Source organism: Bombus affinis, unplaced genomic scaffold, assembly GCF_024516045.1.
Source record: "Bombus affinis isolate iyBomAffi1 unplaced genomic scaffold, iyBomAffi1.2 ctg00000059.1, whole genome shotgun sequence".
NCBI classification, from domain to species: domain Eukaryota; kingdom Metazoa; phylum Arthropoda; class Insecta; order Hymenoptera; family Apidae; genus Bombus; species Bombus affinis.
Window position 1 is genome coordinate 1852216 of NW_026108820.1, and position 25861 is coordinate 1878076.

General features: G+C 39.9%; 2 protein-coding genes and 1 long non-coding RNA gene across 3 annotated transcripts in view; all 3 read right to left on the minus strand.

Annotated features, from left to right (window-relative positions):
* Positions 1 to 4263, minus strand: part of LOC126926874 (uncharacterized) — a 57204-nt gene extending 52941 nt beyond the window's left edge. Inside the window, exon 1 of the long non-coding RNA XR_007714978.1 lies at positions 3962 to 4263. This is a non-coding gene — a long non-coding RNA (uncharacterized LOC126926874). The remainder of the gene's footprint in view (positions 1 to 3961) is intronic.
* The window catches only part of LOC126926830 (A disintegrin and metalloproteinase with thrombospondin motifs 3-like), a 305556-nt gene that overhangs the window by 90824 nt on the left and 188871 nt on the right, over positions 1 to 25861 (minus strand). The window contains exon 4 of the mRNA XM_050743221.1: positions 5803 to 6038. Within this exon, the coding sequence (XP_050599178.1) occupies positions 5803 to 6038 (236 nt within the window). The remainder of the gene's footprint in view (positions 1 to 5802; positions 6039 to 25861) is intronic.
* On the minus strand, positions 8013 to 13862 carry LOC126926801 (uncharacterized). The gene is made up of 2 exons (XM_050743169.1): positions 13258 to 13862; positions 8013 to 8541 (listed from the first exon to the last, which is right to left on the minus strand). The coding sequence occupies exons 1-2, from the start codon at positions 13574 to 13576 to the stop codon at positions 8279 to 8281; spliced, it is 582 nt and encodes a 193-aa protein (XP_050599126.1). The 5' UTR covers positions 13577 to 13862; the 3' UTR covers positions 8013 to 8278.

Sequence of the window (25861 nt, forward strand, 5' to 3'; positions counted from 1 at the left end):
CACGGAAAGCTTCCTAGGTACGTGTCCCACTCAGTCTAATAAAAAACGTTCAGGTGCACGAAAAAGAAAAACGCAAAGTTCAAACGCACGCTAATAGATGGCTATATTAAAAAAATTACTCATATTAAATATATTAAGGGCTAAGTGACTTCAATTTTATTAGCTCGTTTCCTGTTGTCTTTAATGTTGCGAAACACGAAAAACCTTCCTATCGCTCTCATCTAATAATAAGCATTTGGGTGCACGAAAAAGAAGAAGATTCAAGCCAGGATCAACGGAAAGTTCTACTTAAAAAATCAAATATGAAGAATCGAAAAACTTTTATTCATCTCCGATAATATCGACCCCGAGATGTATCTTGTTAAGATTATCCTCCTTCGAAGATTAAACGCTTCATGGCTATATAAAATGGTAACGAGTAGCGCCCTCTCCTAAAGTATTTAAAAAAACAGGAGTAGGTCAGTGTGAAATTAAATGGCTGGAATTTTCAGCGATTTCCATAGACAGTGTCTTTGAAATACTTAAATTCTCGCTGTTTCACGTTTAAGCGAAATAGCGCTCAGCTTTCCAGCAAAAAGCAAATAGCTATATTCTGTAGTATTTGAAGCATCAACTGGCGAACAAATCCGAGAGGAAAAGTTTCGTGAAATTTACATCTTGAATTTCGTTATTTCATTTAACGCAGAGGGATTGGCGTCCGCTACGATCGATACGTTGGCAGATTTGCCTGCGGTTTCTAGCGATTGTCGCGACGATTCTAATTGAGTTTTGCGAAAAAAATGAAATTAAACGTTGGCCGTTAATCGATGGCTGGAAAATAAAATGGATTGCCATGATTCGTCATATCCCCCGCCTTTTGATTCTTTCTCATTTTTCGCGTTTCACGGTCTTCACCAATTACTATATAGAGCCGTACTTTTCTGCTGGCAACTTCAGTTTACGAGATTAAACATTAGCTGGTCCCGTTTCGTTTGATAAAACTGACATCTCATATACGACCTGAGGCATTCTACGAGCTTGGCGCAGGTTTAATAGAAATGTTCGGTAAATATGGACACAGATAGCGAATGTTACTTGTATAAACATTCACTCTGATCGAGAACTAAAAAATCTGGAATTTTCTGCTCTTGTGCTAAATTACAGTGGTTCGCGAAAATATTTGAATATCCCTGCAAACTCCTTCTGGACATATTATTAAGAATATCTTGATATCCTATCGATACTGTGACAAGATTAACGTATTATTACAATTTCAAACGAGTATGACAATGTATGTAAGAGTCGCAGGACATTTACTGCGATTAATTGTATGTTTGAGACTACTACTAATGTTGTATACTAATTTTTCGTTAAGCATATGTTTGCAATAAATGCCTTGCAACCTCTATATATATATATATGTCGGAGATGAAAGAACATCGGAACTCCTCCTTGGATTCGCGGGAATACCGCAACTCTGTAACTTAGATTAAACAAATGCCGCTCCGATTATTCGAGATTTATGATCATGAGCTTGGGCTCGAGGCGACAATCAGTCGCCGAACGTAGCCGCGGTCAAAGGGATGAACGTTTTATCTAACAAAGGCACAGAGTAACTCTATACCTCTCCTTAAAAGAAATAGTCGTAGCGATACGTGGCAGTAAATACTTCAATAGTTTCTATCCCGCGGCCCGCCACACGCAGATTTTGTCCTCCGGTTAAGATGATCGCCGGGTGTCGGCATGCCTTTGTGGCGTATGTTTAGCTAACGTGAGGACCCGCTATAGATCTTAAGATTTAGTCAAGCGAAGTCCGTCAAATAGACTTTGTTGCAACTACGGGAAGATAGGAGAAACCTATCTTCCACGAGCGTTGCCCCCCGTCAACAACCTCCCCTCAAGGGCGGCCAGCATCTCTTTCAAAACGCCGATATGGAGATCGACCAATTAGCAACAGCGCTAATTTCCCTCGCCTTCGGAACGAAAGCTTTCGTTGACGAATCCGAGGATCTCATGTCCTTAGACACACCCATTATAGTTCTCCTCGACGGCATCGTCGAGACGGAGATTCAGTCTTTCGTACGATCTCATAGACGAATGACAGTGCCACCTTACAACCAGTGAATACCTCACATCTAGTTAACAAAGAGTTAGACTTGAACTGTGCGAGAACATACGTTTACCATCCCGTGACCGCGGATTCGTTTCGAACCTAAGGTCATTATCACTAGTGCTACGAGTGCTTAATCTTGTTAATAAGCCCGTGCTAATAAACTCTCCATTGTATCACGACAATGGCTAATTCTAATGAAAATTCATTAAACGCCCATCTCCATAATCCTGACTTCAATCCGACATATATATATGTCGGGTTGGCGTTAAGATTAGAGTTAGGGTTAAAGGCGTGAAACGAATCCCTATTGGCGCTATACGTGATCGTTATGCAATAGAGGAGATATTTACTAGTGCAAATATGACTATGATGGAATTGGACAAGTAATCGCGATAATTAGATACTCGAGAAGCAAATGACAATGATCCTAGGCTCAATAACGAATCCGCGGTCAACGGGATGACGAACTTTACCCTTCGTTAGCGTCTAAGTTACACTGTATGTTAGAGCAAGGGGCAATTATTACGTATACGAACGACAGGTCGATTGCCGATGAGATCGCACTAGAGAGAGTGGCTCTCCGTCGCGGTGACGCTGTCGAAGAAATCTATGATGGGTGTGCCTAAGGGCACGATCATGAGAGTACCAAGAGATCATCGGATTCGCGGAGAAAAGTCTTCGTTCGAAGGGTGAGGGAAATTGACGTTGCTGTTAATTGGTCAATTTCCATGTTGGTGGTTAGAGAAAGATATTAGCTGTCTTTGGGAAAAGTTGCTAGCGGGAAGCGTCGTTCGTGGAAGGATAGATTTCTCTTATCTTCCCGTAGTTGGAGCACAGGCTATTTGTCTATTTGAAAGACTTTGTATAATTGAAACTTAATATTCGTAGCGGATCCTCGCCCAGCTAAACATATACTGTGAAGATGCGTTGGCATCTGGCAATCATCTTACCCGAAGGACAAAGTCTGCGTGTGGCGAGCCACGGGGCAGAAACCATTGAAACGTTTACCGTCGTGCCCTGTCCCAAGTATTTCTTTTAAGAAGAGCTATAGAATTAATTCATGCCTTTGTTAGACAAAACGTTCATCCCTTTGACCGCGGCTACGTTCGGCGACTGATTGTCGTCTCGAGCCCGAGCTCACTATCATAAATCTCAAATAAATACAGTCGGATCGAATGACAACAATTTCTTAATACGGCTATGGTGAAATCTAAATTTCAATACTAGGGATCTTCCCAAAGTTCCAAAGGGAAGGTTCCGGTGTTCTGTCATCTCCGACATATATATATTATTATAATGACTTATTTTAATAATGACTTAATTTGTATAGTAAAAACAGCTAAAATCTCATGTAAGATTGTTGGGATGTTACGTGATATTTCTGTTGCATCATTGATTATCGTTATACTTTGAAAAATAATTAAGGAAGCGAACAATGCGTGGACGATTATGGCAGTTTTATTAATAAACGAACGTTTAATAGAGAATATGGATTTACTGGATAAATAAATGTTTCATTAAATGTAACTGTTACGTGCAGAATAATATGTTGTTACATGTATGAACTAAAGTTGATGTAATACTCATATTATATTTATGGTTTCAAAGAATTAATAAAATCTGCTGAGATTCAAACGTATGCTCTCCCTTTTATTCTATGAGAATTAAACATTTAGAAGATTTTATGAAAATGCACTAAACAATCAGAAGCATCTGCTTTCTTTTTCTTTTTTTTTTTCTTTTTTTTTAACATGTTGATTGCCACGCGATTTTTATACTTATTTTGACTTGGATAGATAAATTAAAGTGTACCATACCAAGACATTTCATTCTTGCAAAATATTCTAGTCTATTTGCGTACCTAAACACCTAAACACCTAAACACCTAAACACTCAACGTGTTGAAGAATTAAATTTGAGATTTAAAGTGCCACAATCTCAATGACTATATCTACTTTCATGCGAGTACCGATATAGTTTACCAGAAAATTACAAATATGTATCATTTTAATATGAATATAAATAGAAGCATCTGTTTCTCCTTTTTTTTTTTTTTTTTTTTTTTTTAGTATGTTGATTGCCACGCGATTTTTATACTTATTTTGACTTGGATAGATAGATTAAAGCGTACCATACCAAGACATTTCATTCTTGCAAAATATTATAGTCTGTTTGCGTACGTGCTCATAATCTTGGCTGATAACCGCCATTCGCTATATACATCGTTGGTATCGACGTCAAAGGATTAACACAGACAAATACACAATCCATACAATCCGATTTGATTGATTTTAGATCTTGCATCAAACAGATCTCTATATAAACAGATAATTTCTGATTCTAAACATTTGTATTACGTTCATCTAATTATTAGGATATTAGATATATTATAAAGGAAGATATTATGTATTAAATAATCTGCCTCTTCTTCCGCTTTCAAATCCTCTACAAACGCCTTTCATAGTCGTTCAACTTTTCAGCTCACAGAAAAGAACATTACGCGTATTCCTAGCAATCGTCCAAAGACTCGAACGTGTGCTTCGATAAAGCTCGCTTAACTTTCATCGACACATCGATAACTTTGCGTTCCAAGATGTTATTACGCCCTAGAATCCCTAACATAATTTTAGAACCAGAATTTCTGTACAAAACAATTCCATCGCTTTGTCACGCTTAACGGCTCAATCATCGAAACATGTATCATAACGCACGAATTATGATAAAAAAGAAACTGTCTTTCGAATAAAAGCAATCCGTTTGCTTAAGGATGTACAGGACGTCGACGGAGCAAGTGTACGAAATACAGCCGCTGGAGGGTAACAGTTCCGCTCAACGTTACACTCAACAGCCGAAACAACGATTCTCTGAAATGCCTACTCCGTCGGTTTCGCCGACGTCTTCTCTCCGAAAGCGCGTCTCGGAACTGCCAAGAGCCGCGAGTGCATCCGTTTCCGGTGCTGCGGGCATTGTCTGCTCTAATACGGATCTGATATCGATCGTAAGCTCGTTAGCGTCTTCCGCGATGGAAATCAACCGATGCGGCGAGGAAGCGCCGAGTTCCCGGGACGATAGCAAATCAAACTGGCCCGGAAAAACGACCGAACAGAAAGGAAGTCGATCGAAGAGCTTCCGTTCCAATAGCTTCGACGTGTCGACATTGCACGGAGCTAAAAGTAAGCTTATCCTCGAAAGCCGCTATTTCGACCTTTATGGCACCGTCGAATTGGTTCACGAAGAGACACCAACCGATGTCGAAGAAGCCGAAAGATTTAGTAACGGCCAGTTTAAGTCTCAAGTTCGATAAATCGAAGGTAGTGAAGGCGATGAAGGAAACGTTGGGTAAAAAGTCCCCTAATAGCGAGGTCAAACACAAAGTCGTATGGGACAACACTAGTGGAACCAAAGTGGACGCTCAGCTAAGTTGTATTTCTCGTTACGATATCGTTTCTTGTTTAAGAGCCATCGTAGGTGAAAGGAGGAATGCAAGAACGCACATAATACGCAAAAATCTATGGCAGATTCAAAGTACAGTACTCGTTGTGATATTCGGTAAAGATAATAAGTTCTCCTATGGAGATTTCATTTTTCAAATTATTCTCGTAAAAGTACGTATTTGCATAAATAAATAGCACACGGTCTCTGCGTAAATACCTAGGCCAGTTATAAATATTTCAGTTTGCCAACGATATCCCAACATGTGGGACACTCACATGTGTGCTACTTCGTGAGCGATGATAAAGGTGCTGGTCAAGCCTTCGTCTCGATTCAACGCGCACGATCTCGCGGGATAGCATACTCCTGACACAGGTGCGTAACCGGAAGGACCTCCTATATCTAATCGCGTCAACCATACAGCAACATCGTGATTTACGTCCTTCGAGGACAGCATCTTTCTGTTCCATTTGTTCACGTTCTCGAGAGATCGTCTGGCATCGCCACGGTGGACCTACGACAACGTTTAATATTTTCTTAATAAAAGCTAGCAAATATTACGAGTATATTATATTTATTATTACATCATGCATTATATACTATATATAAATATTCGTCAATGATAATAAATATATGTGCAAGTAATCGTGTTGTTGATTGTAATCAAATGTAACTTGTAACGCTATTAGTATTTTAATCTTCCTGAAAAATGTTGAAATGTTGATTCAACAGCAGAGAAGAATAGCAGAAAAAGAAAAGTAAAAGGAATCGCAAGTGTCGTATATCAATGATATTATCATAGGTCTATAACATTAAATTAAGATTCTTAAGAGATGAAAAAGGTTTAATAGTCGATTATACAGATATTTCGGATACACGATAAATGCGAGGTTTGCCAATGATCCGTGAAAATTGTTTGTTTGGAAATTTGTTTCCAAGGGATCGTTCACGGTTGTCCAATTTAACAAAATGGAACTCGTTGCATTTTATCGATCTAAAACGTCATGCGCAGATATTTTGACCTATATAATTTATATACCATACACTGTACAGATAAGTAGAAAATAAAATAATTGACACTCGCATAGGCGTATCTCAGATAGTTACTACTTTAGTTAAATGATTTAATTTAATGGAAATCGCTTACCATAACGTCTCGTTTTTCCGCGTATAAAATCATTCGTACGATCACTAGAATCATGTTGGATTCGAGCGATGGGTCCATGTAAATTGCACTGACCTAGGATTAAAATACGTACGAAAATGTAACAGGCGTTAAAACAGTATTACAGCCTTACAAATAAATTATTATTCAAAACTCTCGTAAATACATCGTATCTTATATAATTTTCCTAAAAAATTAATTTTATTCGTTATATTTATCTTAGGAAATGTACGTTATTAATCTCAACAGCATTGGAAAACCAATTACCGAATGGCTGAAATTAATCGATTACAAAATTCCATTACGGATAAATTATTCGCTGAACTGTTTAAAAGATACGTGCAAGCTTTGAACAGTGTAAACAGAAAATACAGAGCTTCCATCCGAATATACGATCGAGATGTTTGAAAGCAAGTAGCGTACCTTGAAAATACAGAGATACGCATAACTCTGCCCTATGTTTCCCGGTTGCTTGCGTACATATGTAGGAGGAGGTATTCTATATCTAAGTATAATAACAGAATTTCGTTTGGTATTACTTACGATGTTTAAAAGAGCCAAGATATATTGCTGTACTCGAATTCCATGAAAATCTACCACGGAGTAATCAGCAGCTATTCCAAGCTCTAGCCATCGTGGCGGCGAATCCTTAGCAGCTGGTCTTTTCTCTATGAAATGACTTATCTTAGAAATCGACTTATCTTCCACGAAATTAGAAAGTCTACTCGACTCGACTTGATAGCTTAAACGCATGATTATTAAAAGCATAAATTAATATCTACGAGCAAGTATTCGTGGAATAATTATTATGATATAAATAATTATTTCAAAAGTATAATTTCAAAAATATCAATTCGGTATCACCGTGAATTTCATCCTGCAAATTTCTTTAAAATTCTTGACAAATTTTGGTAAACGTATTCCTCCAGCAAATTTTTCTATTTTTCTATTTTTTTACATTAAATTAGGCAAGATAGATAAAGATTCGTGCAATGGACAATATACATATGTGTAATAGACAGGGAATAATAAAATAAATTAAAAACAGCGAAATATAGATGAACGTGTAGAAGATCAAGCGAGAGTGGAACGCAATAGGGAGAATAATTGTAAACCGAGTTCCTTTTAAGGCTGAAGATAAGCTATTCTTATATTACATGCTGTTATTATTACTTTTGTACACGATAGATTGGAATATCAGTACAATTTCTTTCTTTCAGTAATATTCGATGATTCGTTAATTTATTAACCGCTATATTGTACGTGGTAAGTAGAAAAGCAACGATTGTACAAGAATGGCATTTGGAAAAATATTTGACTTACTTGATAATCTGTTCCTTTGCCATTTAGGACCAGAGAAGTATCCAATTTCCTCGGGATTTGTTATTTTATATAGGTTGGGGTTGATAATCAATCTCGGATCCACTCGGATTGGTTATCACACCTTTTATTTTCTCTCTTATACAAAACACCAAATCACACAGCAAACGTCTAAACTCTCCCAATGCGTCTTAGCAATTAAGGCGTGGTCGACTCCTATGGCAAAAGAGCGTCGTTAGGAGTCGTACCAACATAACCCTAGTAACCTTTTAGTAACTAGCGGTCATACCAACTGAGCATTTCTCAACAGGATTTACGTCGATCGATAATTCTTCCACTATTGTATCGTTGTATTCTGTGGAGACATCGTCTTTTTCATCGTACAGAATCAATTTCTCAGCTTCTGGGTATTCCACGTCGAAGACGTCGCCGGAAAGATTATAAAATCCCTGAATATCGTGGCTTAAGGAATCGCGTTTGCTTCGTTTCGACTTTCTCTTACTTTCTTCAACTTCAAATTTATTCGATTTCCCTGTAACCGAATTATCAACGTTTTACCACGTTTGCCTGTCTTATCTTCGCTATTCTCGTTACGGATAAAATGAAAAAATAGTTGCAAAATTTCTGAAATTGTAAATACGACCAGACTGGAACGTATCAACGACATATACGGTGTCACAAAATTGTGACAAGTCAATATTCCAGTTGTTAGTTTGTTGAAATTACGCCACCGCTGATTAAACGTATCACGCTTTAATAGAAAATTCAATTTCCCAGCGGGGAAAATGGAATTTTGCGCTAATTAAAGTATTGCGCTTTTGTACAAAATTCCATTGTTTTCTGTTGCCCGCGAAAATGCAATTTTACGACGGACATTTCAGACAAATTTCCATCAGACGGCTTTCCATCCGTAAAAAAGAATGCTATCTATAAAAGTGTCAATGGAAATTGATCAAAGTAACGTCAAACAAACCCGTTTAAACAGCGAGGTAAGTAGACCAATTGCTTTTAACAAAACCTGTATCGTTGCTCTTAACCGTTTCACTTTTAAATATCAATCGGCGCTGTTCCTCATTAAAATTTCGATTTAAATCGAACGAGAAATACAGCGTAACACTTGGAATTTTCTATCGTTTCTCAACCATACTTCGAACATTTACGTCGCATTCTTCGATTCATAGGATCGCGATGTTGGATTCTTCGATTTCGATACAAAAACGTTTCACAGCTTTCGACGCGGGAAATTTAATTAAGAGAACAAATAATTTGTTTATAAACTGCCAATTACGTGCCTTGAATTTCCGATATATGCAATAAATTTCATTGCTACTTGACCTAAGTGGGTCATAAAGTTGCAACCGTGTAAACCGTGCCACGTAATTTTATTGCATTCAATTTTCCACGTTTCCAACAATTTATCAAATTAGAATTTATCCGCGCATCGTACGAAATTTTTCATAAAAATTGATTAATAATAGTAGATATATAGCTCCTCGTATTCGTAAAACAGATTTTTAATCTGTAAACAACGAGTCGTGGTAATTACGATACGATCGATTTTCAACTTAGCAAAATTTGTTTCCATTTAACATTCACATCCAGATTGTATTTCCTTTGTAATAAATTAATTATATAATTAAATAAATTTATTATTCGAACCGATATTCAGATACAATTCGAGTATACTTGATAAATTTTCAGACTCGATTCTCCAAGTCGAAAATGAGAACGTTTTATCCTATACTTTTTCTTCATTTTTCCACAAGGATTCGCGTTGTTCTCGCTTTCAGACGTTGTTCCGTTGCATCCTGTATATACGGGGTGTGCCAAATTTAAACCGTCAAATTGTAAGGAGTTGATTTACAGACAAGAAGAAGAAGAAGAAGGAAGAACTTTATATAATGTTCGTCAACGGACGTTTCTTTACAGAATTACAAACGAGTATCGTTCGTACGAAACAGGTGACGACGCGTTTTCCATCGCAGCGTGCAAAAGTTCGCTGTATTATCGTGTCAGCGCAGTTGCATGCTTTTTATCATGCGACAACAAGCCCGTGTCGTTAATAGCTACAATAATGATACAATGAATAATTATTATCTGGTATGTTTGATTGTTCGTTGGAGAACGTTGTCCGTGTGGTCGGATAGAAGCCTGACATCGATCAACGATGGGAGTAATACGATCTCGTACACACAGTTGCTAACAATTCGATCGAGTTGCAAAAACCGCGTGTTTTTACTCGTTGCGCTAGTTGTTCACGCGAACTCGCATCTCCAGAATAAACCTTCCGTTTTACAGTTGCGAAACCATAAATACAGAAAAGAAAACGCAGTTCTTGAAACTCTGACGAAACGCTGATAATACGGTCAATTGTCGCGTGCCGTGGAATGGAAAATTCGTCGTTACTTGTTTCATACGTACGATACTTGTTTGTAACTCTGGAAAAACGCGTTTATTGCCCAGCTTCGTACGACATGTTTTTCGGTAAATATTTACAAAGCGGACAATCTCGCCATATTCAACGGCTTTGAAATATGTTTGCCAAGGCTAATATTCCGAACAACTTTTTCCTGTAATACTCTTTACCGTCGCTCTGCTTTCCGCGATATTCGCAGCAATTTCTGTCTCGACGACAGCGATGATTTCGTAGTTTCGCTTTTCTCGATATCAATGCTAAAGCTTTTCCTACCTCGAATAACGACGCAAAGCTTCGTATGAATCGTATCTATCCTGTTACTTGATACGCGAATTTAATTCACGGTAGCCTCAGTGATGTTTCTTTCCTGTGCGAGTTGAAAATGATTATCAGAAATGCATATATATGTCGGGTTGGCGTTAAGATTAGAGTTAGGGTTAAAGGCGTGAAGCGAATCCCTATTGGCGCTAGACGTGATCATTATGCAATAGAGGAGATATTTACTAGTGCAAATATGACTATGATGGAATTGGACAAGTAATCGCGATAATTAGATACTCGAGAACCTAATGACAATGATCCTAGGCTCAATAACGAATCCGCGGTCAAAGGGATGACGAACTTTACCCTTCGTTAGCGTCTAAGTTACACTGTACGTTAGAGAAAGGGGCAATTATTACGTATACGAAAGACAGGTCGATTACTGATGAGATCGCACTAGAGAGTGACTCTCCGTCGCGGTGACGCTGTCGAAGAAAACTATGATGGGTGTGCCTAAGGGCACGAGATCATCGGATTCGCGGAGAAAAGTCTTCGTTCGAAGGGTGAGGGAAATTGACGTTGCTGTTAATTGGTCAATTTCCATGTTGGTGGTTAGAGAAAGATATTAGCTGTCCTTGGGAAAAGTTGCTAGCGGGAAGCGTCGTTCGTGGAAGGATAGATTTCTCTTATCTTCCCGTAGTTGGAGCACAGGCTATTTGTCTATTTGAAAGACTTTGTATAATTGAAACTTAATATTCGTAGCGGATCCTCGCCCAGCTAAACATATACTGTGAAGATGCGTTGGCATCTGGCAATCATCTTACCCGAAGGACAAAGTCTGCGTGTGGCGAGCCACGGGACAGAAATCGTTGAAATGTTTACCCTCGTGCCCTGTCCCAAGTATTTCTTTTAAGGAGAGCTATAGAATTACTTCATGCCTTTGTTAGACAAAACGTTCATCCCTTTGACCGCGGCTACGTTCGGCGACTGATTGTCGCCTCGAGTCCGAGCTCACTATCATAAATCTCAAATAAATACAGTCGGATCGAATGACAACAGTTTCTTAATACGGCTATGGTGAAATCTAAATTACAATACTAGGGGTCTTCCCAAAGTTCCAAAGGGAAGGTTCCGGTGTTCTTTCATCTCCGACATATATATATGTCGGCTGGACGATAGGATTGGGGGTGGAGGTGTTCGATGAATCTTCGTTGATATTGGCCATCGATGCGGTGTAACAATGGTAGAGTTTATTGGCACAAGTGAGTGGTATTACAGCGTTGGTAACTAATCACAATGTTAGATACTGGCGGCGCTATGACAATGGCCTCGGGTCCGGTAACGAATCCGCGGTCAACGGGATGTCGAACGTGTATATTTCGTGGAAGTCTAAGTTATATTCAGGTCGCCACAGAACAAGCACTACGTACCGGAGAATTACTTGTATCGTCGTTCAAATCGTACGAAAGTGTGTCTCTCCATCACGGTGACGCTGTCGAGGAAAACTATGATGGGTGTGTCTAAGGGCACGAGATCATCGGATTCGTGAAGAAAAGTCTTCATTCGGAAAGTGAGGGAAATTGGAGTTACTGTTAATTGGTCAATTTCCATGTTGATGGTTGGGGAAGGGTGCTGGCCGCCCTTTGTTTGTCGGTTTGAAGGACTTTCGTTAAATAGATCTTAAGATTTATAGCGGGTCCTCGGGCTAGCCGAACATGTACTGTGGAGACGCATCAACATCTGGTAATCGTCTTACTCGAAGCATAGTCTGCGTGTGGCGAGCCACGGGACAGAAACCATTGAGACATTTACCATCGCACCCTGTCCCAAGCATTTCTTTTAAGGAGAGTTATAGAGTTACTTCCTGCCTTGGTTAAACAAAACGTTCATCCCCTTGACCGCGACTACGTTCGGCGACTGGTTGTCGCCTCGAGCCCGAGCTCACTATCATAAATCTCGAATAAGTACAGTCGGATCGAATGACAACGGTTTTCTTAATACGGCTATGGTGAAATCTAAATTACAGTACTAGGTGTCTTCCCAAAATTCCGAGGAGAAGGCTCCGGTGCTCTTTCATCTCCGACATATATATATATAAATGTACGGACATCAACGTCCGAGACGTTCGTCCATGCCAAACGGTAACGCGTACAGGAAACATTTGTTCAAAATGACTTTGACTTTAGCTATATTTTCAAATTGGAATTAGCTAATGGTCGTTCGCTTTGTAAATGATTATTTCTTTTTCTTCTTTTTGCCTGCAGATTAAGCCCTTCCTGTTTGACGGTTTAAATTTATTAAATTAAATTTATTAAACCGAATATATATATATTCGTTTGTACTACGATTACTCTCATACTCTATGTATGGTGTTATCATATCGACGCTATCAGTTCTTACAGTATCACGATCAGAGTCAATTTTAGAATAGAAGAAGCAATTAACGGCGGATCGCAAAGTAAGAAGCTTATAACATAATTGGCAAGGAAGTCGGTAAATCGATCAACCAATCACCTACATCCAACCGTCTAACGAAAGATGAAAAGCCATCGCGATAACGATCCTTCTCACCTGCAGGATTTTCCGGATTCACAGACACGAAGCTCGAATTATTCCTGATCGACCACCACTTTTCGTTTTTCGGCTGAAACATCACATGCTGGCCATTCGTCAGCGGCTGAACGAAGAACGATCTCTGCCCGATCAACATCAAGGCGTACACTTCTTCTTCGCATATCGTCACGACGACGAAGGAACTCGCGTCTCCTTCCAAGCTGCCTTGTCGAAGATCGCAGTTCGCCTTGGCGTTACGTCGCTCGGACTTGGTTTTACCCTGACGCACCCAATTCACGGTGAAATTCGACGACAGTATCAATCGATCGTTGGCCATGGTCCTTAAGGTCCAGTTGCTGATCTCGAGGAACACCGGCTCTTAGTGGAGATACTCGCGCCAAGTTTCTCGGTCTTCGTGGGTCGATCTTCTGTTCCGCGCGCTCTCATTCGGGATCACTCGAGGGTAAACGATCTCGTACTCCTGCAAGCTTTGCAGAAAGTCGCTCATTCGCGACTTAGTAGCGATCGTGCCGAGCAGCCACGTGGCGAGGAGAAAACTGGGAAGTTTCGATCGCGTCATGTCTCGCGCGCTTTGATCGAAATTTCAATAGGATTTTCTGGCTACCCAAAACTTGCCAGGCATGCTCGTTCACTCGCAGACGTAGTTATCGCGATGAAAGCAGCTAATTCGCAGACCCGATATTCTCATTTCATTTCGCCGGTTCGTAACGCGTTCGAAACGCCGTGTCATATAGACGCGGATGCGACGATACTCTCGCGTTCTAACATTTTCAATGTCTCGCGCTTTATCACGTAGCTAGCGCGGAAGTAATACGAAGGTGAATCGTTGGTTTTAATACACAGGGTGTTGTTTAATCGATCGTATAATGGAGAAGGGAACGATTCTACGGTACACCAGAGATGAAATGAAATCATAGAATGCAGTGGTTTTGTAGGTAGTGCTTTATCGAAAAGATTAACCGTGAATATTTGCTCGACCTATTTATACCAAATTGATACAGAATCTTAAATTACAGACGAATCTTTCTCAATTTCCTTCGATCATCCTCTCTAGGCGTACGAAACTGCCTCGTTGAATTCGAACGTTTCTCGATTTCCTTCGACGTCTTTCAATTTCTTCTTTTTTCAATCGCCGTTCGCCTTCTCAAAGCTGTCTTCGAACAGAATTCTTAGAACGACTTCCAATTCCTTTCGATTCGTCCAATCGTTTAGCTTTACGAAACTGTTTCGCTAAACTCCTTTTTCCACTGTACTTGCGTATCGTAACAAACTCGTCGGCGGTAACTCGCGTCGATTAACGATTCACCACCAGTAAAGTAACCGGGAATGCAGCAAACTAGTAGTCGGTAGAACGAAGCGGAACGTAAGTGGAGCGAGCGATAAGAGCGATCGCGACAATCGCACGCCTCGCCGTGCGATTCCCACGCGAACGAATCATCAAATTCGAGCCAAAGATTCTCACTAACTCGAAGATTCGCGCCAGTATTTTCCACGCGCGCGTCACAGAAATTCGAACGACTTTCGCGAAAAGGACAGAAGGATAAGACGATCGATCGGATCTCGGGTCGATCGCGATACCCCCGGACAGAAGGTTTCGACGAAAAAGTGGAGTAAACGCGATGAACGAGCTTCGTGCTACGACTGGCAGCCACATGGACGGATGAACGCGGCTGCAAACGCACGCGAGTGCAGCGGCGAACTGTGCGTAAGAGTAAGCGCGAACGCGAGACTGGAAAAAGCACCAGCGCTTACCGCCCACTGAAGTTCTAGTAATGGCAGCTTTATGTGCAATCACCGAGAAACGAGGATGCTGGCGAACGCATTGTTCGACCCCGACCGAGACGATTTAACAAGGGCCGAGGATTTCATCTTGAACGACCTTGCTCTTGTCACGACCGGCATACTTCAAATCCGATGGACCGATGATGGAGATAGAGATGTGGCGGCCTTGGCGACAATGTATATCGCCGAAGTGCCTAATGAGTCATCTGTATCCTAACGGTCCTTCCACCGAATGTCCTAGAAGTGTGACAACGGTCACGTACGCCTACAGGGTAGTGGGGATATTGAGGGATGACAAACAAAGAAGAAACAGATGTTTTTTCTTTTCGTTCGAGCCCCCTGTTCTTTATTTTACGTGACACTCTCGACCCCACCAGAATTCTTCGCTTTCCCTTGAACCGCGAACTCGAAAATATCGTATTCAGTAAGGCGACGAATCTAATGAACGGGAATTAAATCTGTTCCGACAGCTTCCTTTGCCTGGATAAAAGAATAAGTACGAGAGATAAATTATGCCAGATAATGCACAGTGAGTGACTGGCAGAAAAGTCATATCTACTTACGTGTATGAATTCTAAGTAAAATTTATATTAAACATTTCTTTTTTTGCCTATTATACACTTTTTTTTCTATTATACGATATCTGTCACACGTTTACTCGTCTCGTCGATTAGAATTCAGTTTTATAAAATTAAAGCATTTCTTCTTCAAATTTTCTTCAGGGCTTTCGATATTTGCAATGCTCAGTGCGTGGTGGCTGTGCAGCTACAGCTAACAATATCTTGTATATCAGTATCTTTTATAATCTTATACAGTGGCTGTGAAAAGGTATTTATATGCGTTAGGTTGTCCCAAAAGTTTCTTTAGTTTTATAAGGAAATATAATGTTATTATTATTGAATTCTGTACGAATAAAATAAAATGGATTCTATTACTACAAAATAGATCATACATAATTCAATACAATAATATGATACAAAAAATGTACATTTATTATTTCCTCACAAAACGAAAGAAACTTTTATGCCAACCTAATGCTAATACTTACGTATCTCTATCTTTTTCAATTTTTTTTCATCAGCCGTTACATTTCACTTTCAACTAGTGTCAATAGTTCGTAGTCATACGATAGTACTATCAAGTGACGCGAAATTTATCTGTCCATCTGCATAGTGGATGGTTTTCGACCAGTGACTTTAAGCGATTTTCCACTTTCTTCATATTTTTGCTTAGATTCCGCTTCGCTTAAAAAGATTCACATGTATCGATATGAAAATTATTGGAAGATATTCTAACAACTTGCAAAAGTAGTCAAGAATTTTTTTTTTATTTATTTATTAAGATTCACAATTTGTCCAATTTGGATATTTGGTGGAATTTTTTAACTGTTAAATTAGCATGTTGGTAGCTACCCCCAGCGGGGTACCATCCTCGTGTTTGTTAGGTTATTTCCTTTATAAGGTCTGCTGGGTGCTTCCTTTTTAGTCTTCTGTCCATGTTTATGGTTTTGTATGTTTCCGCAGCTAGCCGGTTTATGTGTGTTGCTATTCTTGATTTGTATTTCTCGGAGTATCTGCTGATTTCTTCCTTGACCGTTGGCATTCCCAGGTCCCTCCGTATATCTTCGTTTCTGACGTACCAAGGTCCGTTTACTATTGTTCTGAGGATTTTAGCCTGTCTTACCTCTATTTTGTTTATATGGCTCATTTCTGCCGTCCCCCATAGTGGTATTCCGTACGTCCAGATTGGTTTTATGATCGTTTTATATATTTTTAATTTGTTTTCTGTGCTTAGTTTGGATTTTCGGCTTGTTAGCCAATGCATTTGTCTCCTTGTTTTCAGTATTTTTTCTACTATTGATTTGATGTGTAGTTTCCAGGTGAGTTTTTGATCTAAGTGGAGTCCTAGGGATTTGACATGCTTTGTTTGCGTTATATGCGTGCCGTTCAATAGGATGTTTGGTGGTATCTTTTTCCGTAGCGTGAATGTAATATGGTTGCATTTATTGGGGTTTGCTTTTATTTGTTTTCCTTGTAGCCAATTTTCTATTTTTACGATATGTTCTTGTAGTATTTTGACTGCCGTTTCTGGGTTAGTATGCCTGACCAGTATAGCTGTGTCGTCCGCGAATGTCAATACTGTGCTGTTGGTAGTTGTTGGTATGTTCGCCGTGTATAATGTGTATAGTATTGGGCCTAGGACGCTTCCTTGTGGTACCCCGGCCTTGATGTCTTTAACTTGAGAATGTGTGTCCTTGATTTTTATTACGAAGGTTCTGCTGCTTAGGTAGGATTTTATTAAGTGGTGTATTTGCTCCGGGAATTGTTTCCTAATTGTTTGTAGTAGACTTTCATGGTTAATTTTATCGAATGCTTTCTCTATGTCTATAAAGAGGGCTGTGCAGTATTCCTTGTTTTCTAGTGCTACTATTATTTCGTTTATAAACCTGTGCATTTGCTCTATCGTGGAGTGTTTGTTTCTGAAACCAAATTGGTGATCCGGTATTAGTTTTTTTGTCTCTATTATTGGTTTTATGCGGTCGTATATTATCTTCTCCAGTATTTTGGAAAATACTGGAAGCAGTGATATTGGTCTGTAAGAAGCAGTTTGGTGCGGGTCTTTGCCTGCTTTATGTAACATTTTGATCTGTGCTAATTTCCATGGTTTGGGGAAGTATTGAATTCTTAGAATTGCATTGAATATTATTGTCATTAGTCTTATTGCTTTTGGCGGAAGGTTTTTCAAGATTTTACCATTGATTAGGTCGATTCCTGGCGCTTTGTTGTTTTTTGTTTTATCAATTATGTTTCTAATTTCTTGTGCCGATGTTTTAGGTATGGTGTATTCCTTGTCGGCTGTGGTAGTAGTGGTTTGTGGATCCTCCTCCGTATGACTTTTGAGGTTGCTGTTGTTGATAATGTGTGGTGTGAATGTGTTGCAGAGGTGGTTGGAGAATTCTTCGGTTTGTTCTTCGTTGCTTCTTGCCCATGTGTTATCTGCTTTTCTGATTGCCGGGACGGGTATTATTGGCTTCCTTATTTTTTTCGTGGCTTTCCATAGTGAATAGTTGGTGTTCTCGTGTGTGGAGAGTGTCCCTATGAACTTTGCGAATTCGTTATCGTTGTGCTCCTTTATATTGTTTTTTATTTCCTTTGCAAGTTTGTTTAAGTGTTTTTTGTTTTCTCGGGTTCTGTATTTTTGCCATTTTGCTTTTGCTTTTCTTTTTTCTTTGATTTTGTCGAGTATTTCTTGCGGGATTGTTATTGTTCGTCTGCTGGTTGGTTCGGGAGTAGTGGTTGTCCTTGCTGCTTCCTGAATAGTTGCTGTCAATGTTGCTACTGCCTGTTCTATGTGTTCAGGAGTTTTTAACGGGATGTTGCAGTTTATTTTGCTTTCTATTATTTCTTTGAAAGTTTGCCATTTGGTGGTTTTGTTGCATAGTGTTTCTGGTTTGCTATAGTGAATTGGTTTGTTTCTGTATTCAATTATTATGGGTGTATGATCGGAGCTGAGCTCGAGGTTGGGTGTTATTTTTAGTTTATTTGTGTTTAGTCCCCTTGTAACTGCAAAGTCCAGAAGATCTGGTTTTTGTTCAGGTCAGTCGGCCAATGTGTCGGTGTTCCTGTGGATAATATATTGAGGTTATTATTTCTAATGTATTTTTCCAGTGTTCTACCTCGAGGTGTAATGTTTCTTGACCCCCAAAGCGTGTGCTTTGAGTTGTAGTCTCCCGCTGCGATATACTTGTCCCCTAGGTCCTGGAAGTATTCTTCCCACATTTGTGTTGTTATTTTGTGTCGCGGAGGCACATATACTGCTGATAACTGGAAGTAGTTGCTGCTAGTTTGAACTGTAACAGTGGTTGCTTGTAAATATTCTTTGTTAACTTGGCTGTGTAGATAATGTTTGATATCGTTTCTGACTATCACTGCTGTCCCTCCGTGAGCTTTTCCTGAGGGGTGTTTGGTATCATATATGGTGTAGTATGGTATTTTCAAATAGCTTTTTGTAGTGAAATGTGTTTCTGAGACAAGTAGTATGTCTATATTATTATTATATATGAATGTTTTAGTTTCGAGGGCCCGTTGTTGTAGGCCGTTTGAGTTCCAGGCTGCTATTTTTAGAGTGTCCGTTTTTATTTTTTGCTTAGCACGTTTGTAATTAGTTGTAGCATGACTGTGATTTGTTGGGTTTGCTGTTTCAGTACTGCGTTTTGTTCGCTTATCATTCTGGTTAGCATTTCGGTGTTCTTTATGGATTGTTTGAGCAGTTCTTTGATTTCTGCAGTGTCATTGTTACTATTGCTGTGGTATTGGTTGTGTGTATGTGTTGGTTGACTGGTTACTTGAGCATAGCTTAGACCACCAATGGTGCTGGTGCTGATAGGTTTGGTGTTTATTGCTTGCTCTGTATTTGGTAATATTTCAGGTTTTGTGCTGTCCTGATGGGCTTGTGTGTTAGTGCTTGTCCTGCTTCGTAGGGGCGGGAACAGTTTACGTAGTAGTTGTTTTCTTACTTCACATCCTTTATAGCTGGCTGGGTGGTTTCCGTTACAGTTGAAGCATTTAACTTTTTCTATTTTTCCAGAATATGGGCAGTGTACAGTTAAGTGATTTTTTGCGCACTTGACGCAAGCTGGGCTTCTGTTGCAATAGTTTTTAGTGTGTCCGTATTGTTGACACCGCATGCATTGAGGTATATCTTTTTTGTGTCGTGGTGGTTCGACTGTTACTATTGTGTTTAGTATTTGTTTGATATCATATATTTCCTTGTTATTGTTTCTGGGTTCCAGTTCTATTAAGAATAGTGGTAATGGTTGCTTTGTGTCGAATCTTGTTATATTGTTTATTGTTCTTGTTTGATGACCAATTTTAGCTAACTCATCGCTTAGTTTATGTATTTTCGTTTTAGGATGCAATCCTCTTATGACAATTTTGTAGCTCCTTTCAGTTTTAAGCTGATACGTGTGGTAGATAGCATTTTTTTCTTCTAATGCTTTTATAACTTTCCTAAATGTTTCTGGTGTGTTTGTTTGTATTTTTACTTGATCCAATTTTGTTTGCTTTATTGTGTAGTTGTTTTTCTCATCTAGATTATTTAATAAATCGATGAGCGGGTCTATTATTTGGGCCTCAACAAAGATTGGTGGTGGTTTTGTAATGTGATATGTTTGGATAGTGGTTTTATTTACGGGGTCAGCGTCTATTTCTTCCGTTAGTGAGTTGAAGGAGTTACTTAATGGTAATTCTTGCAGCCATCGCTGCTTTTCTGTAACTGGGTTTCCTATGGCACTTATGTCTGTGGTTGTTTTGCGTTTTTTGCTAGCCTTCGCTGGCTTCCAGCTTTCGTCCTGGTAATATCTTTCATGTTCTGAATTGCTATCTTCCTGTCCCCGATGCTCTTTTGTTTCTTCTGTCTCAATGTTAATTTGTTTGGTTTTTATATAATATGTTTCACCTTTTGTTGCTATGTTTATAGTTGGTATCTGCATTGTCATTTTATTTCCTCCTCACTAACACTTTGCAGCACTATTACTTTGAAGCACTTTTTCACTATTCACTTATACCTGGAGAGGACGACCGTCTAGACACGTCCGTCCTCCTCGGCTGTCCGAGCAGGAGTGTCAAGAATTTTTGAGCACACTTTTTAAAACACAGTTGCTGCTGAGTGCCGAGACGTGCAGACGTGTGTCCAGTGCCCTGTGAAGTTCACAAAACTCCACGTGACGCCCAGCTGTCGAAAGCGAATCCAACTAACCTAGCCAGGGGTTAACAGCCTCTCGACTAGTTCTTTCACACTGAATTAACTAGCTCGATGATGGCTCTATCATTTCCAACAGGCTCCCCGGAGCAAAATTATAACACCGCCATGTTTCCTCCCCCGTGGCAAGAGGGCAACGCAACTATCCTGGTAAATGACCATCACACGAAAAAACGAAAGCTCGAACCGACCAAGACAAATGTAAACAAGATTCAAACCAAACCATCAGCCAGCCAAGTGACTACCTACAATAGATTCTCAATTCTGGAGTCCACGGAAGACTCCATGATTACAACCGAAAAGGTAAATAATCTCCATACTCAAAGAATTCCCCCTCCCCCACCGATATTCATTAACGACGTAATCGACATACAGTCAATGATTAAGACTATCGAAAAAGACATCAGCAAAGAGGACTACAAGTTAAAGATTAACAACAACCACGTGAAAATACTGCCGACCCACCCAGACGCCTATAGAAAGTTAACCAAGCTATTAAAAACGTTAAACGCTAAATTCCACACATACCAGCTCAAACAAGAAAGACCATTTCGAGTGGTGCTACGCAATATCCATCACTCAGTCGATCAGGACGAACTAAAATGCGAATTGTCAAATCACGGCCACGAAGTAACTAACATCAGTAACATTAGGCATAGAATCACAAAAAACCCACTATCCTTATTTTTTATAGACCTAAAACAAAAAACAAACAATAAAGAAATCTACAATATCAATCGGCTGATGAACTCCATAGTTAAGTTCGAGCCACCTCTTGTAAAGAAAGAAATAATACAATGCAAGAGGTGCCAAAGGTACGGCCACAGGCAGAAATACTGCAATCACAACTTCCGGTGCGTAAAATGTGCAGGTAATCACCCCACTGACCAATGCACTAAATCCCCGGAAACCCCCGCCAAGTGTATCCACTGTCAAGGAGAGCATCCTGCGAACTACAAAGGATGCTCAGCCTACAAACACTACATAATATAGTGTATCCAAAACTGAGACCCAAGGACATAACCATACAAGAACCTAAACCCCAAAAACTCACTACACCAACAGTATCCTATGCGCAGGCAACGCAAGGAAACGTAAACAACTCGAAAACACACATTGTACACACAGAAAATAGAATTCCCACCCCACAAAACACAGACAACTTTACCAGACTCGAAAAACTTATCGAGAAGCAAACTGAGCAAATTAACAACTTGCTGTCACTACTCACACTCTTCATGGACAAATTCATACGCACAGAAGCAAAATAAAACCAATGCGAATAGCTCTGTGGAACGCCAACGGTCTAGCTCAGCACAAATTTGAACTAGAACTATTCTTAAAACAACAGCAAATCGATGTGATGCTCATATCCGAAACCCACTTCACCGACAAAAACTACGTCAAAATACACGGCTACAACTTCTACCACACACAACACCCCAGCGGAAAGGCCCACGGCGGCACCGGAATCATAATCAAATCAAACATCAAGCACTACGAACTTCCACCATTCCAGAAAGACTACCTCCAAGCAACAAACGTAGCAATAGAAGACTGTCATGGTACAATCACCACTTCAGCTGTATACTGCCCTCCCAGACACTCCATCGCCAAAGAAGACTTCGACAACTTCCTGGACACCCTGGGCAATAGATTCATAGCCGGAGGAGACTACAACGCCAAACACACCCAATGGGGCAGCAGACTAGTTACAGTAAGAGGTAAAAACCTCCTCAACAGCATAATAACCAATAACCTCAACTACCTTACCACATACGAACCCACACACTGGCCCACCGACACAAACAAAATACCCGATCTCCTTGATTTCATCATAACTAAAAATATCTCGTCAAGACACGTCCAAATCAATTCCTCGGCTGATCTCTCCTCTGATCATTCCCCCGTGATAGTAACAGTCAGTTCAACTATCATCGAGAATACACCTAATGGCTCCATTCATAACCAACACACCAACTGGCAGCTCTTTAGAGAAATCTTCACACACACAACTTCAGCCTCAACTTCACTAAAAACCAACGAAGAAATCGAAGCAGCCACGGAATACCTAAACACGAGCATAATAAACGCTATCCGCTTCTCCACACCGGCAATAACGTCCATCAGCAAACACGAGTATCCCCAGTACATATTAAAAAAAATAGCAGAAAAACGTAGACTAAGAAGAGTATGGCAGACCCATAGAACACCGGAGGACAAACGCAAACTAAACAACGCAACTAGAAAACTATCCAAAACCATAAAAAACTACAATAATGACTGTTTTCACAAATATCTCGCCAGCTTGTCCCCCACAGCCGACTCCAACTACTCACTATGGAAGGCCTCCAGGAAACTCACGCGCCCCCCACAAATAATACCTCCAATCCGCCGCCCGCAAGGCGGATGGGCGCGTAGACCTATAGAAAAAGCCAACCTATTTGCCAAACACTTGTCTGAAGTATTCAAACCCCATTCCTCCGTAGCTGCTGCAGACGTTACCGAATACCTGCACATTCCCTTCCAAATGTCCCCTCCTATTGAGCCCTTCACTTCTGCAGAGATTATAGAAGCAATCAGTCGCCTAAACCCCAAGAAAGCAGCAGGTCACGACCTAATAGGAAATAAAGCAATCAAGGAATTTCCCATAAAGGGGATTGCACTCGTCGCATCAATCTTTAACGCTATCCTCCGCCTTCAACACTTTCCCAAGGCTTGGAAAATCTCACTAATCACCCTCATCCCTAAACCCGGTAAACCAATATATGAAACCACCTCCTATCGCCCAATCAGTCTTTTACCTACCCTGTCTAAACTATTCGAGAGGATGCTCACGAATCGTCTCCTCCCACTCCTAGAAGAATTGAAAACACTCCCAGACCACCAATTCGGCTTCCGAAAACAACACTCAACAGTAGAGCAAATCCACCGCATAACCCACATGATCAGCCAAACCCTTGAAAAGAAAAAATACTGTTCAGCGGTATTCTTAGACATCCAACAGGCATTCGACAAAGTATGGCATGAGGGGCTACTCTACAAGATCAAAAAGATCCTACCCCATCCATACTACTCCATCTTAAAATCCTACCTAACCAACAGACAATTCATAGTTAAATGCCTAGGCGCCTCTTCCGTAACATTCCCAATAGAATCCGGCATACCCCAAGGTAGTGTCCTCGGACCCCTACTGTTCTCCATCTACACTGCCGACTTACCTATATCAAACGAGGTAACAATAGCAACATTTGCCGACGATACAGCACTATTAGCTACCCACGCAGACCCGACAATTGCCTCATCCACTCTCCAGCGAAGTCTCGACACCATGGAAAAGTGGTTCCAAAAATGGGGCTTCAAAATAAACGAAAAAAAATCCTCTCATGTAACCTTCACGCTCCGAAAACAAACCTGCCCCCAGGTCACCATTAACAACACAATAATCCCAAGCAAGGACTCCGTAAAATACCTGGGCATGACCCTGGACAGGAGGCTAACTTGGAAAAAACATATCTCAGAGAAATCAAAGCAATTAAAGGAAAAACTAAGAAAATTCTATTGGCTCACGGGCCGACGCTCCAAACTAAACATACAGAACAAAATAACCCTCTACAAGGCCGTAATAAAACCTGTCTGGACCTACGGAATCCAACTATGGGGAACAGCAAGTAATTCCAACATTGAAATACTCCAACGCTTCCAATCGAAAACGCTGAGATCCCTATTAAATGCACCCTGGTATGTTACCAACGAAACAATCCACCGCGACCTCAAGATACCTACAGTCAAAGATGAAATACACAAGTTCAGAAGCAGATATAACACAAGAGTCAACAACCACCACAACCCACTAGTCACCCAACTACTGGACACGACGGACCAGATCCGCAGACTAAAAAGAAAATACCCTCTAGATTAAATCCTTAGTTTCTACTAGAACCAACAATATAAAACTATTATAATCCATGTCATTGTATGACGCCAAACTAAGTTACTGAAAATTCTCAACGAGAATTGATTGTAAATATTCTAATAAATAAAAAAAAAAAAAAACTTTTTAAAACACGAGAACGTAAACAGATATTGCATGATCCTAAACGATCCAGCGTGTAAATGTCGGTAAGGCTTTTGCAGACAGAGGACAATTAATATGCTTTCAATTAATATAATTGATTAGCACGCTGGGATAAACACAATAGTAGAAATAATACAGAAATACTTTTTGTAGCCACTTTAAGTAGCTGTTGGATACAGTATTGTTCAAAAGTAGACAGACGCTCGATTACTTTTGGCAAAATGTACTTTACTCGCAAGATTATGCGTAAATGGACTGCAAAATTTCATAACAGTTAAACGTAAAACGGACAATAGCCTACGTTTTGTACAATGGTTTATCGAAATTAGGAGATAAAGAATTTCAGATAAGTAAGAGTGTAAAAAAGAAGAGAAAGATGGTTTTAATATTAATTTTAAAAATATTAAAAGGGACATTTCTGATTTTCTTATCCGTTGATAAATTGTTGTTTGAATAATTGCTTCTTGGAATAAAAAATATTTCTTTCCATTTTATTTGCGTTTTACACGACGAGATGAATGGCAACGAACGAGATGCAAAATGAGAGATGCTTAGCATCGAGGCATTACGCGTGGGCGATAGATTAGTATGACTCTTCAGAAAGAAATTACATTACGCTTAACCACGATCGTTATTCTTTCCTGGAATGGTTTTATTTCCTCTTAACAAGGCGATGTCGTCTCACGTTTTCTACGAAAAACAAAAAATTCCATTCTTTGCCTTAGTTTTCATTATATGCTATCGCACGATAAATCATATCCCTTTGTTCACGGATGTGGAAATTTAATTAAAACCGATTCCTAGAAACGAATATGCGTTTTCCATTGGAACAAAACCCTATATCCCGTTAGAACCTTCCAGGAATTCAAGAACTTTGTAATTTTCCGTTTGACGATGTCGGATCTACATTCAACCTAAGCTCTCTCGATTTCTACGAAAATGATAACACGCAGATTTCCAGGATGCTGTTGAAAGAACAGA

Coding starts and splice junctions, on each gene's coding strand:
- LOC126926801 (XM_050743169.1), bottom strand. CDS start 13,576: ATGGCCAACGATCGATTGATACTGTCGTCGAATTTCACCGTGAATTGG. Junction 8,542..13,257: donor GAATCCGGAAAATCCTGCAG/GTGAGAAGGATC, acceptor ATTCGGTTACAG/GGAAATCGAATAAATTTGAA.